Raw genomic sequence first — 14408 nt, forward strand, 5'->3', positions numbered from 1 at the left:
TCCCATTTTGTAATTGGGTTGGCTGTCTTTTTGTTGTTGAGATGAACAATCTCTTTATAAATTCTGGATACTAGACCTTTATCTGATATATCATTTCCAAATATTGTCTCCCATTGTGTAGGCTGTCTTTCTACTTTCTTGATGAAGTTCTTTGATGCACAAACGCCCACTAAGTTTTAAGGATGGATTGGAAAATAATGGAATTAAGAATTTGACTCGACTTAAATTTGTAGCCATTATAGATTAACGATATTCATGTTTAACCCACAACCTTAAAAAACTAGGAACTGAACAAAAATACATAAGGAAACTTTTTCAGCCATTGGATAACAGGCAGCACAGAACTGTGATCTCTGAGCAAGGGGTAATAAGAAGAGGTGATCTATGGCTGTATGAGTTTACTTCCTAGAAGCAGTGCTCAGACCACACAGAAGGGAGGGGGAGCCCAAACAGAGTTCTGTGGTTGTGATGAGTCGTGAAGACAGAGAACAAAATCTGGCAAAGTCCAATGTGCTAAAACTTTCATGAAGGAGTTCCAGTGTCAAGAGCAGCACAGAGGAGAAGAGAACATAATGGATACTTACATAGGAGTCCCTTCCAGTCTTTGGTAGAAGACTCATCTGTACATGTATGAGAAGAAACAATCCAATGTTAAGGAAAACACAACCTGAAGGCAGTAGGACAAACAATTCCCAGAGCTCACACAAGGCTGGCAATAAATGGCTGGTACATGAGGTGTTTGATAGTCCTTAAAAATGTATTGTATTAGGTGTGGGCTAATTTAGCCCTAGACTAAAAGCTTCTCTAAACTTGTTTTAATGTAGTTTAGTAACTCGTATGTCAATCCAAAGTCGAGCACTACTTGAAAGCCAGACACAGCAATATGAATTTCACAATATCTGTCATCCAGTAAAGAACAAGACATATAAAAGCATAAAAAGCATCATGATGTGACCATAGCTAATTAAAAAAAGATCAATCAATAGAACCACACCTCAAAGTGACAAAGATGATGAAATCAGCAGTCAAGAATGTTAAAACAGCTGTTGTAAATCCATTCCATATGTTTAACAAGGTAAAAGAAAACATAAATATAATGAGCAAAATTGTAGATATAAGAGACCTAAATGGAACTCCTAGGGAAGAAAATTATAGTATCTGAAATGAAAAGAACACTGAATAGATTAACAGCTGATTAGTGACTGCAGAAATAAAGAAAAGAACTTGAAGACATAACAAGAGAAGTTAGTAGAAGGCAAAGTTAAGCACAGAGTAAAAAAAAGACAAAAATAACAGGTAATTAGTATAAACTGGGGCAAAAGCAAGTGGTTCTACAGAAGTGTAACTGGATTCCTAGAAAGGGACAAGAGACCAAAAACATTAGCAACATGAAAAAAGGCAAACCAATTGACCCAACAAAGGCAGGGAAATGGGGAAAAAGGGAAAAAAAGAACAAAGAGAGAAAGATGGTAGATTTGATCCAATTATTTAAATGGACTTATTTACAAAATTTAAAATGTGTAGATGTAAGACTGGATAAAAAGATCAAGAAGAAATATGCATGATCTGTAGGACGCACTTTAACTATAAAGACACAAATTAAAAGTATGGAAAAATTATAACAAATATAATCACAAGAAATACTGAACTATTACAAAAAGTAGCCTTTAGACTAAGAATTACCAAAAATACAAAAGGACTTCCCCTTCTGTATGTGAAAATGGTCAATTCATTGAGAGAAAATTCTAGTCTTAAATGTGTATAAAGCCCATGTTAAAGTTTCAGAATACACAAAGCAAAACCTGATAACCTTGTCAAAAGGCAACTGTCAAGAACTGTGACGGGTCAGAGATCTCATCCTGTATGCAAGCTAAGAAGTAACTTGGCACATGTTCATGGACCCTGGCAGAGGATATGAGACTCCATGGTCAGAGACCAAGGACAGTTTATTATTCATAGTGATAGCAGTTAGCAGAGTATCATCACCATTATTTTTGTGTGTGTGCCAGTTCTCCATAATGCAATGTGGTGAGGCAGTGATGCTACGGTGTAGAATTACAGTAGAGGAAACTTGAGCTTAGGAAACCCAAATCTTTTGTAATTGCTGCAAATAAGCCTGTCTCGTCTTTCTCCCTAGGACAATATATTATCTTTATGATAATGGACTATAAATGGGTCTACTTTTTGTCCCAAACTGAACTACCATCTCTATCTTCCAAAGCTGTTTGCTATTTAAAATCTTTGAGGAGATAGTTCAGAACAAATGGACCGCTTAGGACTTTTGCTTACAAGACTGAAAAATATGAGATCTGTGGCGAAGTGTCTCCCAACAAAAGGCAAAAACCACTGACTAAGAGAAAATATTTTCAAAACATACATTTAATAAAGAACATGCACCCACAATATATAAAGAACTATTAAAACTAAGGCAAAAATTTTGAACACAAATTTCACCAAATACTATATATGTATATAGGCAGCAATAAACATATAAAAAGATAGTAATAAATCAGTAATTTATTAAGACATTTCAAATTGAAACTGCACAAACTACAATTAGATATTATTACACCTCACCTGAATGGCTAAAATCAAAGACTGACAATATTAAGTGTGTTGCTAAGGATGCAGGTCTATTAGAATCCTTGTTCTTTGCTAGTAGGTGTTCAAAATATATATCCTGGAAAACCATTTAGCAGTTTCTTATGTATCAGAATGCACACTTATTCAATCCAGCAATCCCACTCCAGGTTGTCTCCAAGTTATTTATCCATGAGAAAAGAAAATAAATGTTAAAGAGTTATATGCAAATATTTTTAGAGCTTTATTCTTAATATCCCCAAAACTGCAAACAACCTAAATATTTTTAAACTGTTGAATGCATAAATAAATCATGGCCTATCCATACAAATGGAGTGCATCTCAACCATATACAGGAATAGAACTATTGATACACATGGCAACGTGGATAAATGTCAGAATATTATACTAAGTAAAAGAAACCAGATGCAAAACTACATGATTCCAATTATATGAAATTCTAGCAAAGGCAAAACTATAGTGTCAGAAAGCACTTTTCAGTGGTTGCATGGGTTGGAAAGTAGGATATCGACTTCCAAGGGAAATGAGACAATTTGGGGTGGGGGGTATGAAGGAAATATTCTGCATCTTGATCATGATGTTGGTCACATTGAATTGATAAGTTAAAACTGAATAATTTCATTATATATAAATTATTCCTCAATCAAGCTGTTAAAAATTGAAATATGACTCTCCTACGTTTATTTAGTAAACATCAGGTTTGAGTGGACAATCACATGTGTCCTTGGGCATGCATGCCTTTAAATGTTGTGACAGTTGGTTGTTGTCACTGTCAATCCCTCATTCTCCCTCTCATCACTCATCAATAAATACTGGATTAGCAAAATCTCATTTAGTGGGACTTCATTACTATTGTGAAAAATCACTGATACTAAAACTTAGCTAGGTTGGAATACTCTTTATTGCCTAAAAAAATGTTGGTTTTAGAAGGGAGTCTGTCTCAGGGGCAGGCATTGCCGGATTTCCTACTATATTTGATGGGAAAATAATAATCAAATGTTTTATCTCATTTTAGTTTTCAGGATTTTTCTTTTGACTTTAGTCATATTAACCTTCATGGCCCTGGCGAAATTAATTTCAGTAATGCCTTTTGACCTTACCTCTCTAATTCGCATAACTGTTATGTACCCTATAACATTAATAGTCGACATTTAGAGTGGTCGCTTTATTGCAGGCTCTGTTCTTGTGACAATATGTATTTCCTACAATTTTTATAGTAATCTTGTAATCCATTTTACTGATGTTAAACTTGAGGCACCACAGCTTCAATGTCATACAGCTAGTAAATGAGGAAGCAATAATTTGAAATCAAACTCCAGAACACAATTCTTGAACTATCAGACTACAAATTCCCTACAATGCATCTAAAATCTAGTGTCTGATAGAAAATGCTTTTTTAAAAAATGAGATTCTCAGTCCTTTCTCTCTCTCTCTCTCATGATTTTTATAGTGGATTTGGGATGGATCCAGGAACTTATTTTTAGCAAGCACTCCAGGTGGTAGTTTGATGATTATAATTTGAGTAACCCTACTTTGAGCTTCATAGTATATTTTACTTAGTTAAGTAGAAGTTAATTACTTAACTTCTTGGTGCCTTTGTTTCCTAGTCCTCAAAATGGAGATAAGTTGTTTTAGTATGTAATAAGGTGACAGCTCTTGGCACACAGTAAATTCTCTATAATAAGCTAATTTATTTTTCTTGCTCTTGCTGGTAGGTGTGATTTCATAGAATTATTGAAGAGTGGCTACTATTTCCAACCCTATATTTCAATCATTGGGAAGTGATATCGATTAATATAAAAGTGTGTTTCAAGATAAAATTGAATTTAATGTAAACTATGTTTCAGCTTGATTGAATCATTAATTATTTTTTATTTCTAATTTACTACTTCTTACCTCAAAGTACACAGTAATCTATAGAGCTGGAAACAGTAGCAAAGAAAATAATTTCTTAACGATAGAGAGATTATTTTCTACAATAATGGGTACAACGTTGATAATTACCATCATTTACCGAGTTTATATAAATGGCTGCTCTTTTATTCAAGGAGCTCTGCTTTTGATATTGCTACTTCTTACAATATTTTGTGAATACAACATATATTTTCTAAATAAAGATAAAAATAGGAGCAAATCTGTACCTTACAGAATTCTTCAACAGAGATAATGTAGACATAATATCAAATTAATTCTTGTTACTAGATAGGGAAATTGCTATTGAAATTTTATCACTGCCATGTAAAAACGAGTTTTACTAAACAGTAGAGAAATTTCTCTCTATACTCATCCTCTAAGGGTAATTACTTTCAGGACAATAATGCCTGTACATTAGTTTTCTTACAAATTTACCCTTTGCTTTGCTCGGAGATCCTGATGTGCTTTTACCAGAAAAAAAATAAATATTATAATTCAACAAAATTGAATTATAATAATCAATTTTATTAATAGAAATGGTCAAATTTGGGTGTTTTTTAGAACTTTAGCAAGCATTTTAAAGTGGACTTAATCTCGATTAACTATTACTTTAAATTGTTTTTAAAAATGGGTTTTAAAGTTACTTAAATAGTGTCAGTTCCTTCATTTCACTGAATTACCTTGGTCAAATTACTCAGGCTTTCTGAGTGGTAGTTATCCTTTCTATAAAGTGAAGAAAGTGAATTCCCTATTGAATAATTCCAGCAATTGAATGTGATAATGCATCGAAAGTGCTTAGCCCAGTAACTGCCACATAGTGTTTTCCACGTAAGTATTTTTATTATCATTATTAAAATGAGGAACACTGATTGCTGGATGTCTGGTGTCCTGCCATCTATATTTGCTGTATTTTCATAACCCAGGTACAGACATGGTTTGCTGGATGATTTAGCAGTGTTAACTAGTTGCACTATTGCATGAATTTAACCTGATTTCATGCGATGAAACAGAATGAACACCCTGGCTCATGGCTGTCAGGAGTGAAAAATAGCTGGAAATCAGACAAACAGCTTCATTGCTGAAATTGTTTCCGGGCTAAAAGTTCTTCCAACAGCTGTTTGTTTTGGCCATTAATCGTGTTCATTCCCCCATCCGTTTTTTTTTTTTTTTTTTTTTTTTTTTTTTAATAAGCTGAGGGGAAATAGGATTTTCTTTAAAAAAAGAATGTAGGCTGGTTATTTCTGAAGTCAGGAAGAACTCCTGTCCTTCCACTATTGTGGTCTTCTGGCTGCTTTGACAGTTGGACTGAAGGGCTTTTCCTTTTGTTTTTCTCATCTTTTTTTTACTCTGAATGATCAGACTCAGACTGCTGTTGTGAGAAGAAAAAGCAAAATGAGGAGCTGTAATCCCAGAGAAAGAGCTTTGTAGCAGTTACCTTCAAGAAAAGTTTACTCCCCAAAGGAGTGTTTAGTATTACATAGACACTGACTCACTGCAGAGAGAGAGAGAAAATCCGAGCCAGCAAAAAAGAAAGAGATATTCAAATAAAGTTGAAGGGAAGTTTTGCCTTTTCCTGAAAGTTATATTATTAGCTTAAAAAAATCAAGATATCTACTAGTTTTGTTTAAAGTATTTGCTCTGGAAATACTAAAGTTGGAGTCTACCAGACTGAGGTTAGAAGCATTTTCTTTGGCAGCAAGAAGATACTTTTATAGAAGCCATGCCTGTACTTGGGGTTGCCTCAAAACTGAGGCAGCCAGCTGTTGGGTCAAAGCCTACTCATACTGCTCTTCCGATACCAAATCTTGGCACCACTGGGTCACAGCACTATTCTTCAAGACCTTTGGAACTTCCTGGAACAGAAAGCTCAATGCTTTCTTGTCAGCTCACATTAAAATCAACCTGTGAACTTGGGGAGAAGATAGTCCTGCAAGGAAAAGCCAAGGAGACAGAAGACAGTAAGGTTAGTGGCTGAAGGTAACCTACAGATGTATATAGCTCAAATGCACACTTCCTTTTAGGTGGAATATAAAGCATGTTGTGAAATGGACTAGCAGAGGAATGCTGATTTTGAATAGCTGAAAAACTGAATACTTTCGCCTATGTAAAAGCTGTATTTATAGTTTATAGTCGGTGCAAAAGTCATGAACAAAATTATCTGAATGTGCCTATTTTTTGAATCACTTGAAGCTACTTATTGATGAAGTGTTTATTGGTCCTAGACATGACTATATTACTGATAAGCATAACCAATCACAGATGTGAAAGAGCAGCACCTATTTTTCAAACATATTATAATATAAAGAAGGTCTGTTTATGTTAATCCATATAGATACCATCACTTTTCTCAGAATGCCATTTACGGTTTAAATAGTTTATGTTTGAATGTCTGTATCCGAGGTGACTTGATTCCTTGCCATTTGAAGAAAAATGGAATACGATTTTCCTTGATACTGTTCATTTTCCTGGATTTTCACTTGTAAATTCAAACCCTACTGTTTTACTTATTACTGACATCTTTTTCAGTCATTCAACTTATGATACTTTGTAAGCAGTAGCTCAAAGCTCCTGTTTTATGAACCTTGCTCCAATTGTGTTCGCCAGATGCTGAGTGCAAGCATGGTTCTGCAGCTGACAAACTTCATGGGAACTCATTTGTAGCTTAATAAATATCATTCTTTAGTGCATATTACTTTATACCAGGCTTTCCAAAGTCACCAATTTGCCTTCTAAGGAAGTGCCTTGCTTTTACTTTCCTAGCCATATGCAATTTAAAAAGAATGTTTTTTAAATATGGCATATAGAAATAAACTCTAGAGATGAAAATAAATGGCCCTTCTTTTGTCTGAAATGACCCTTTCATCTATCTTTTACCTATTCAATGCCTGTAAATTGTAGTCCAAATGCAATTTCTTCCTTAAGTTCTTTCATAGGCCCCCCTTTGCCTCTTTTCTTCTCCTCTGATTCTTTGTTTGTAGAGATGCTTACAACACTTTTAGTTATTGTATATTTTAATTAACTGGATAATTTCTTTCTTTCCCCACTAGATTAAAAATTTATTGAAAGCAGGGTCTATATCTTATTCTATATTCCACCTCCCTCCCCAATGCTTTATGCATAATAAGAATTAAGTAGTAAATAAGATTTGTGAATACACAAATGAATAACTAAATGATTAAATAAATAATTATTTTGAGAAAAATTTAGTCAAATTGATTAAGCTCTTTGGATCATTTCATCTATCAAACAAGGGTTTGGAATGGATGATTTTTAAAGTTCTTCCAACATAAAACTATGTTATTCCTTTTGTGGTTTCAAAAAACATTGATTGTCTAAGTAGTAAAAATCTATTTAAAACACTTAAAACATTTAACATTCTGTAAATAATTAAAAGTGAAGTTCATATAATTCTTTCCTAATATTCTGTGTATTCCAATAACTTGTCTGGGTTGGCTGAAAAGGATAGATCAACCCATTTTGTTTGGTGACAATGGCTCTCATTTCTGTAGGTTTAGTCAAACTTCCATTTTGCTAACTGGCCTTGGCCCAAGACTTGACCACTGTGAGTACTGTTTTCAATAGAAGTTTGGTTGATCTCCTTGGTTAGCAAACATATCAATCAAACATATGATATCCCAATAAGACTCTGTGGTAAGCAATGTTGTACTTATAGGACTGTTTTCACCATGCCACTTATCAGATTAAAAACTTTTCAAATGTCAAGTATGCCCAGTCAGCATTTTGGGATATTTCAAAATGTTAGAATAAAAGTATATTTAGAAATTTTTGTAAACTTTTGAAAAATGCAAAACTAAAGAAATAGCAAAATAATCAAGGAAGCTTGTTCAAAAGACTTAGACTTGGCTGTAAAGAGTAGAAAGGTCAAAATAAAAGTAGCTTAAACAAAATAGGAATTTATTTCTTTTTTATGTAAAGATCTAGAAGTAAGCAGTCCATGGCTGGTAGAGTGACTTCATGAAATTGCCAGGGAACCAGATTCTCTCTGCTTTGCCCACCACCATCATCTCTTTGTGCTTTCTCCTTACAACCTTGCATGGACAATTGAGTTCATTATTATCAAGAAGGAGTAAGGGAATCAAAAAGATACATTCTGTTTCATTAAGGAATTTTCCACCTCCCATTGGTCTCTGTTTTGTTTTGTTTTGTTTTGTTTTTGGGTGTATGGTCCAGGAATCGAATCTGGGTCTCCTACAAGAAAGGCGAGCACTCTACCACTGAACTACTCATACACCCTCCCATTGGTTTTTATATAGTCCCAAGGCCTTTTAGCTGCAGTGGAGACTGGAAAATGTGGTATTTGTTCCAGAAAGTTATAGGTCCAGCTAAACCCAACTAAAATGGGTTCTATTTCTAAGAAAGAAGAGGGAGTGGATAATACCCACAAACTATGACTGTCATTATGAAACACTTGTGTGGGTTACTCTGCCAGTCCCAGCACTAGATAGCCTTAGAGTCTTGTTAGAGAGCAGATCTATATATGACAACATCACAAGTGTGTCCTTGATCCAGCACTTCCTTCTTCTATCCCTGTTTTTGATTAGTGTGAGCAACATCATTCCAGTCATCCATTAATTCCTAGGCTAATATTTGGTGATATATATATCCCTATTTCATATCCTACAATTTCCCAAAAATTGGAGATTTCACTTGTGAATTATGTCTTGAATGTATCCCCTTCTGTACATCCCCATTGCCAATACCCATGCCTTGGCCCTTGATACATTGTCTATGAATTATTACAATAATTTCAAGTTGGTCTCCTCTCTTTCCAAGTCTCTCCACCACCATCCATCCAACAAATTCACTATTCTGCTTAAACAAAAAAACTTCAGTAACTTCTATGGCCTACAAATTCTTTATCCAGGCAATCCAGAACTAAATTATTGTTACTTCCTCTCCTTTCTCATCCACATCCTCTTCTTCCTCAATCATAGCTCCATATGCCCACCATATCTCACATGTCTCCTGAATGGTGTTTTAGTTTTTTAAGCTGCCAGAATGCAATATACCAGAAATGGAACAGTTTTTAAAAAGGAATTTTATTAAGTTACAACTTTACAGTTCTGAGGTTGTGAAAATGTCCAAACTAAGGCATCCAGAAAAAGATACTTTAACTCCAAAGAAAGGGCCAATGACGTTTGGGGTTTCTCTATCAGCTGGGAAGGCACATGGCACCATCCGCTAGCTTTCACTCATTTCATAAGGCTTTCCCAGGGGCCTTTACCTCTGCATCTCCAAAAATCTCTGACTGTGTGGGCTCTGTTGGCACTAAAGCTTTTCCAAAATGGTTCCCTCTTAAAAGACTCCGGTAAGCAACCCCATCTTGAACGGGTTGAACCACATCTCCATGGAAAGCAACTAATCAAAAGTTACCACCCACAATTGGGTGGGTCACATCTCCACAGGAAAAATAAAAAGATCCAAACCAGCAATATTAAATGAGAATTAAAGAACATGCTTTTGGGGGGTGCACTCAGTTTCAAAGCAGCACATATGGATAAACCAGATTCTCTAGACTGCTGAGTCTAGAGAATAATATTTATTCTAGATGTTACATATAGTTGCAAACCATCACAAAATCTCAAGGGCTTATGTTCCCCTAATTACCTCTTGGTCTGATTTCTTACTTTTCTTGAGTTTTCTAACATCTGTCATCATATGGCTATGTCTTTCTTTTCTGCCTGGTCATTCATCCAAGTGAAGAGCAGGAACACTTGGGCTTGGAGATATCATTTAAACTGGGAGCAGAGGGTTTGGAAAGAATGACATATTCTGTCATAACTCAGCAAACAATATACAATTAAGCATTAGACATCCATTACCATGAAAGTTCCTAGACTTTACCTACTATGGAGAACTCCTCACAGGCAATTGTTTCTCTATCCCTGGCCTCCTTCCACTATGGACTTCTAGCTCTCTCTTTTACCCCTACTCTCATTTCCAACTTCTTTCTAGTTTTGGACCCATTCACTCCTTCCTTCTTGAACTACTTATACAAACCAGAATTCTTTGTCAATATTATACAAAGCAATGAATGTTTTTGAGTGCTTGATCTTTCCCTTGTACTTTATGAGAAATTTATCATACAATGCTCATGACATATCAAGGAAGGCATTATTACCCACATTTTACAGAGAAATGAATTTAGACTGGAAAAAAGTAGGAGACACTTATAAAATCAGACAGTTGAGAACCTAAATCAAGAATTTAAATCCAGGTGTAACCCTACACAGCTTTTGTTCTCAACTACATTACATTCTTGCTCCATGATAAAGTTGCAATGTTTTTTCTAGGTTTAAATTATCCTCCATACTTTATGCCCATTTCAAGCATCAAAGGAAAGTATAAACAAATGTCTGTGGTGGATAAAAGGGAGGAGAGCTTACATTCAGTAGGGGAGATCTAAAGAAACCTCTTGAAAGAGTAATGGCATATGTGTATATTGTAGAATTTAGGAAAATCACTCTAGTAGTTTTAAGGATAATCAGGGTAGGCATTATTTCTTCCTGTTTTGTTCACACAGTGCTGGCACATCCTTTGAAAACAAAAAATGTTCAAAAGCATTAGTAAAATTTAATATTAAAAGACATAAGTAGCCATATAAATAAGTAAGTAAGTGCTAATAAGTGAAATCCTTCCTGTAGGATTTTGGGATTGAGAGACATCTTATTTGGATGAAGCATTCAGGAAAGACTTCAGCAAGGAGTTGGAATTTAATAGGAGCTAGGTCTCAGATAATATATAAAAGAGGTTTTCTTTTTTTTTGAGCAGTTATGTGCAAGAATTCCCAAAGAGTAAACCGTTGTAACTGAAACAGAATATTTGTGGACAGGAACAGAGTTGGGTTAGATTATAAATGGAACTAGTTTTCATTGCATAGACAATGGGGAAGAAAAAAATCACTCTGGCAATGATATTTAGGAGAAATCATAGCATAGAGGTCAAATATTAATGATGTTTATAGAAAGCTTTATATATGAGAGACTAAGCACTTTATATGGAGTGTCCTATTTGATCTTCACAATAGCCTTATGATGTACACACTGTTATTATCTCCATTTTACTCATCAGGAAACTCATGCTCAGAGACATTAAGTTAGTTACCAATATCTCATTGCTAAAGTAGGGTAGACTATGGATTCAGACTGAGTGATTCTGGAAGACTTTGCTTTTAACCAATAAACTAAACTGCAAACTTAATGAATTCTGCTGGGCTTGGTGGGGTGCAGGGGCTGGTGGTGGTAAGAAAACTTGATTTACTTGATTTCTATCTAGAAGAGTAGGGTTTGATCTATGTATTAAATTAGTATTGTCAGTGAACAGCAGAGAAATCACTTTTGTACTCATGTGCCTAGAAGTATCAGAAGGCATTCCAGTTTACACACGGCCTCTACTGAATTGTTTGAATAACAGAAATAAATAAAATGAATCCCACAATAGAAGTATAGCAGCAGATGTCAGTGGAGTGGACTGCTTACTCTGGCCTCCAGCTGTTTCCTTCTTAGAGAAGATGCCGGATAGCTGATGACTGTGGACGCCCCTGTTGGCTTGCTCCTGCGGTGGAGCTTCCAGAACTAGCCAGGTCTACAGCTGCACGGGTCAGCTCACAGCTCCCTAGATGATTCTGCCTTCCTCTCCTATTTCTGCTGTGCTTTCACATTGACTTATATGTATTCAAATATACGTGATTGTTTCTTTTCCTAGTAATAACCCGTGCTTCGAATTTCATGGTTAAACTCTGTTTTATCCTTTGTCGTAGCAATGGTATGACAAATGTTGGGATGATCCTTGAATCTTCACATTTCCTCTACTAACAGAAGTCCTTCATTTTCAGTATCATGCCTCTTTTTGCCTTTGAGTGGCAATCTGTAGAAATGTGACAATCTAGTACAATTTCCTATTATTTTAGCTTGTACTTTACCAAGTCTTTAAGGGATTATTTATCATGCTTTTAACTGTGAAATTATAAAAAATCTGCGTGGCAGATATATTGATGAAATGTTATTAATATCTAGTATAACTTTTGTTGTTTTATTTTTGCGAGCATTGACATTATATTTATATTTGATGTCCATTGGCCAAACACCATCTTCTTGGTGTCTTCCTTCTTACTGCACATGTATCTGCTCTTCATTAAAAAGAAGACACTGACTATATTGCTTCTTGAGACACAAAATTGATAGGTTTGTCACTAATTTTTAAGCAAAATAATTACTATATGATTGATACGTATACCATCGTATCTGCAACAGATGCCCTTGCCAATCTGGAATTTAATATATTTGATGGCATAGTGGAAAGAGTATTGGACTAGGATCTCTGTTATGAATTCAACTTCTACATTTTTAAAGGAAAAATCATTTAAACTTTCTGAGCTTAGTATCTCCTTAAAATGAGGATAGTTGTAAATGAAAGTCTTTCCAAGTTCTATGTTTTTATCATCTATTCCCTTTCTCCTTCCTCCAGGACTTTGTTCCATCAGTTACCACATTTCTCGTAGATTTTCAAACTCTCCAATAACTCTTTGGACCAGGATTTTTCAACTTCAGCACTTGCAATATTTTGGATCCAATGATCCTGTGCTGGGGTTGTGGGGAGCTGTTCACCTACCCCCTCATCCTACCTTCCTCCTTCTTCCCCCTCCTCCTGCCCCCTCCTCCCTATCCTCCTACAGCCTCCTCTTCCCGCATATTCCTCTGCCCCAACCTCCCTCCTTCTCCTCTTCCACCTTCTCCTCTTCCTCCCTCTTTTTCTTCTTCTATTTCCTTCTCCCTGCTTTAGACAACGACTCTATCTTCCTGACCTTGCAGATCCATTTCTCAAAAGAGTAGTTTATGTTCATCGCTGCTATCCCAAGCATTTCACTTACTCTAGATGTATTTATCTCTCACATCTGTTCTGTTTCCCTAGAGTTCACTGATAGCTTCTGAAAAGGCATCTCTTCTTGGTTAACAGTTTACCTTTCATCTTTGTCTTGTCTGCAACATCTGGTACCTGTTGAGCATGTCTCTTTTTAGAAATCTCCAATATTTACTAGCAAAGTGACATTGACAGATCAGTTAATACTTAAATGTTGGTTTCTGCATCAGTAAAATGAAGATAGAATATACAAACTACTGTATAAGATTATTATAAAGCGTGAAAAGCTGCATATAAACTATATGTTGAAAATATACCAAGTATGTAGTTGGTGGTCAATATTGGTTACCTATTAGATTATAATATTATACATAGATCTAATAATTTAAACCAATTTTATAGTATTAAGGGCAAAATTATTTCTCCTTTATTTGAGGAAAGTAATGTTTCAACCCTCCTTGTAGGTGCATTTGATTAGCATTATATTGAATGTTATTCAATAGAATAGCATTTACCAGGGTATAGAACACTGCGCTGTGCTTAGGAAACTGCAGATATTTCACCATTTCCAGAATGTAAACAGAGGCAAGAAAGATGAGGCTGAGATGGTGGAGTAGGAAGATGAACATTAACAATCAAGGCAAAGAGTTTGGGTTTGTTCTAAGAGTCTGGGTTAGTATCAAAGTGAACTGATTAAGTTTAAATCTTAAAAAGATGATGGTGAAGGGAAAGATAGAAAGTTCCAATAAAGGGAAAAGAATTTGAAAATGCAGAAGAGGTGAAACATGTGATAGAGCAAAATTTTAGCTGAAATAGAAATCAAGTCCAGGAGCATCTGGCATAAGAGGCATCAGCTGTTTGGATTAATTTATTTAATTATCAACAACCCACAATTCTTATTCTTGAAGGATAAATACATTTTTCTTCTTAAAGAAATATATAGCTAAGTTGGAAACATTAATTTGTGAGCTCAGCATCATGTAGCAGATAACACTAATGGTAACTACAAACAC

The 14408-nt window shown here is 35.2% G+C and overlaps 1 protein-coding gene across 4 annotated transcripts in view; it reads left to right on the forward strand.

The window, feature by feature from the left end:
• Positions 1–14408, forward strand: part of NAV3 (neuron navigator 3) — a 622569-nt gene that overhangs the window by 212717 nt on the left and 395444 nt on the right. For 3 of the 4 annotated variants that reach the window (XM_077111504.1, XM_077111501.1, XM_077111503.1), the window contains exon 1: positions 5893–6478. The exons of the other annotated variant lie outside the window; for it this stretch is intronic. In XM_077111504.1, coding sequence (XP_076967619.1) covers positions 6236–6478 — 243 coding nt within the window. In that variant the 5' untranslated portion in view covers positions 5893–6235. Of the gene's footprint in view, positions 1–5892; positions 6479–14408 lie in introns of those variants that run through there. 4 annotated transcript variants of the gene reach the window in all.

The sequence above is a fragment of the Tamandua tetradactyla genome, chromosome 7, assembly GCF_023851605.1.
Source record: "Tamandua tetradactyla isolate mTamTet1 chromosome 7, mTamTet1.pri, whole genome shotgun sequence".
Classification (NCBI taxonomy): Eukaryota; Metazoa; Chordata; class Mammalia; order Pilosa; family Myrmecophagidae; genus Tamandua; species Tamandua tetradactyla.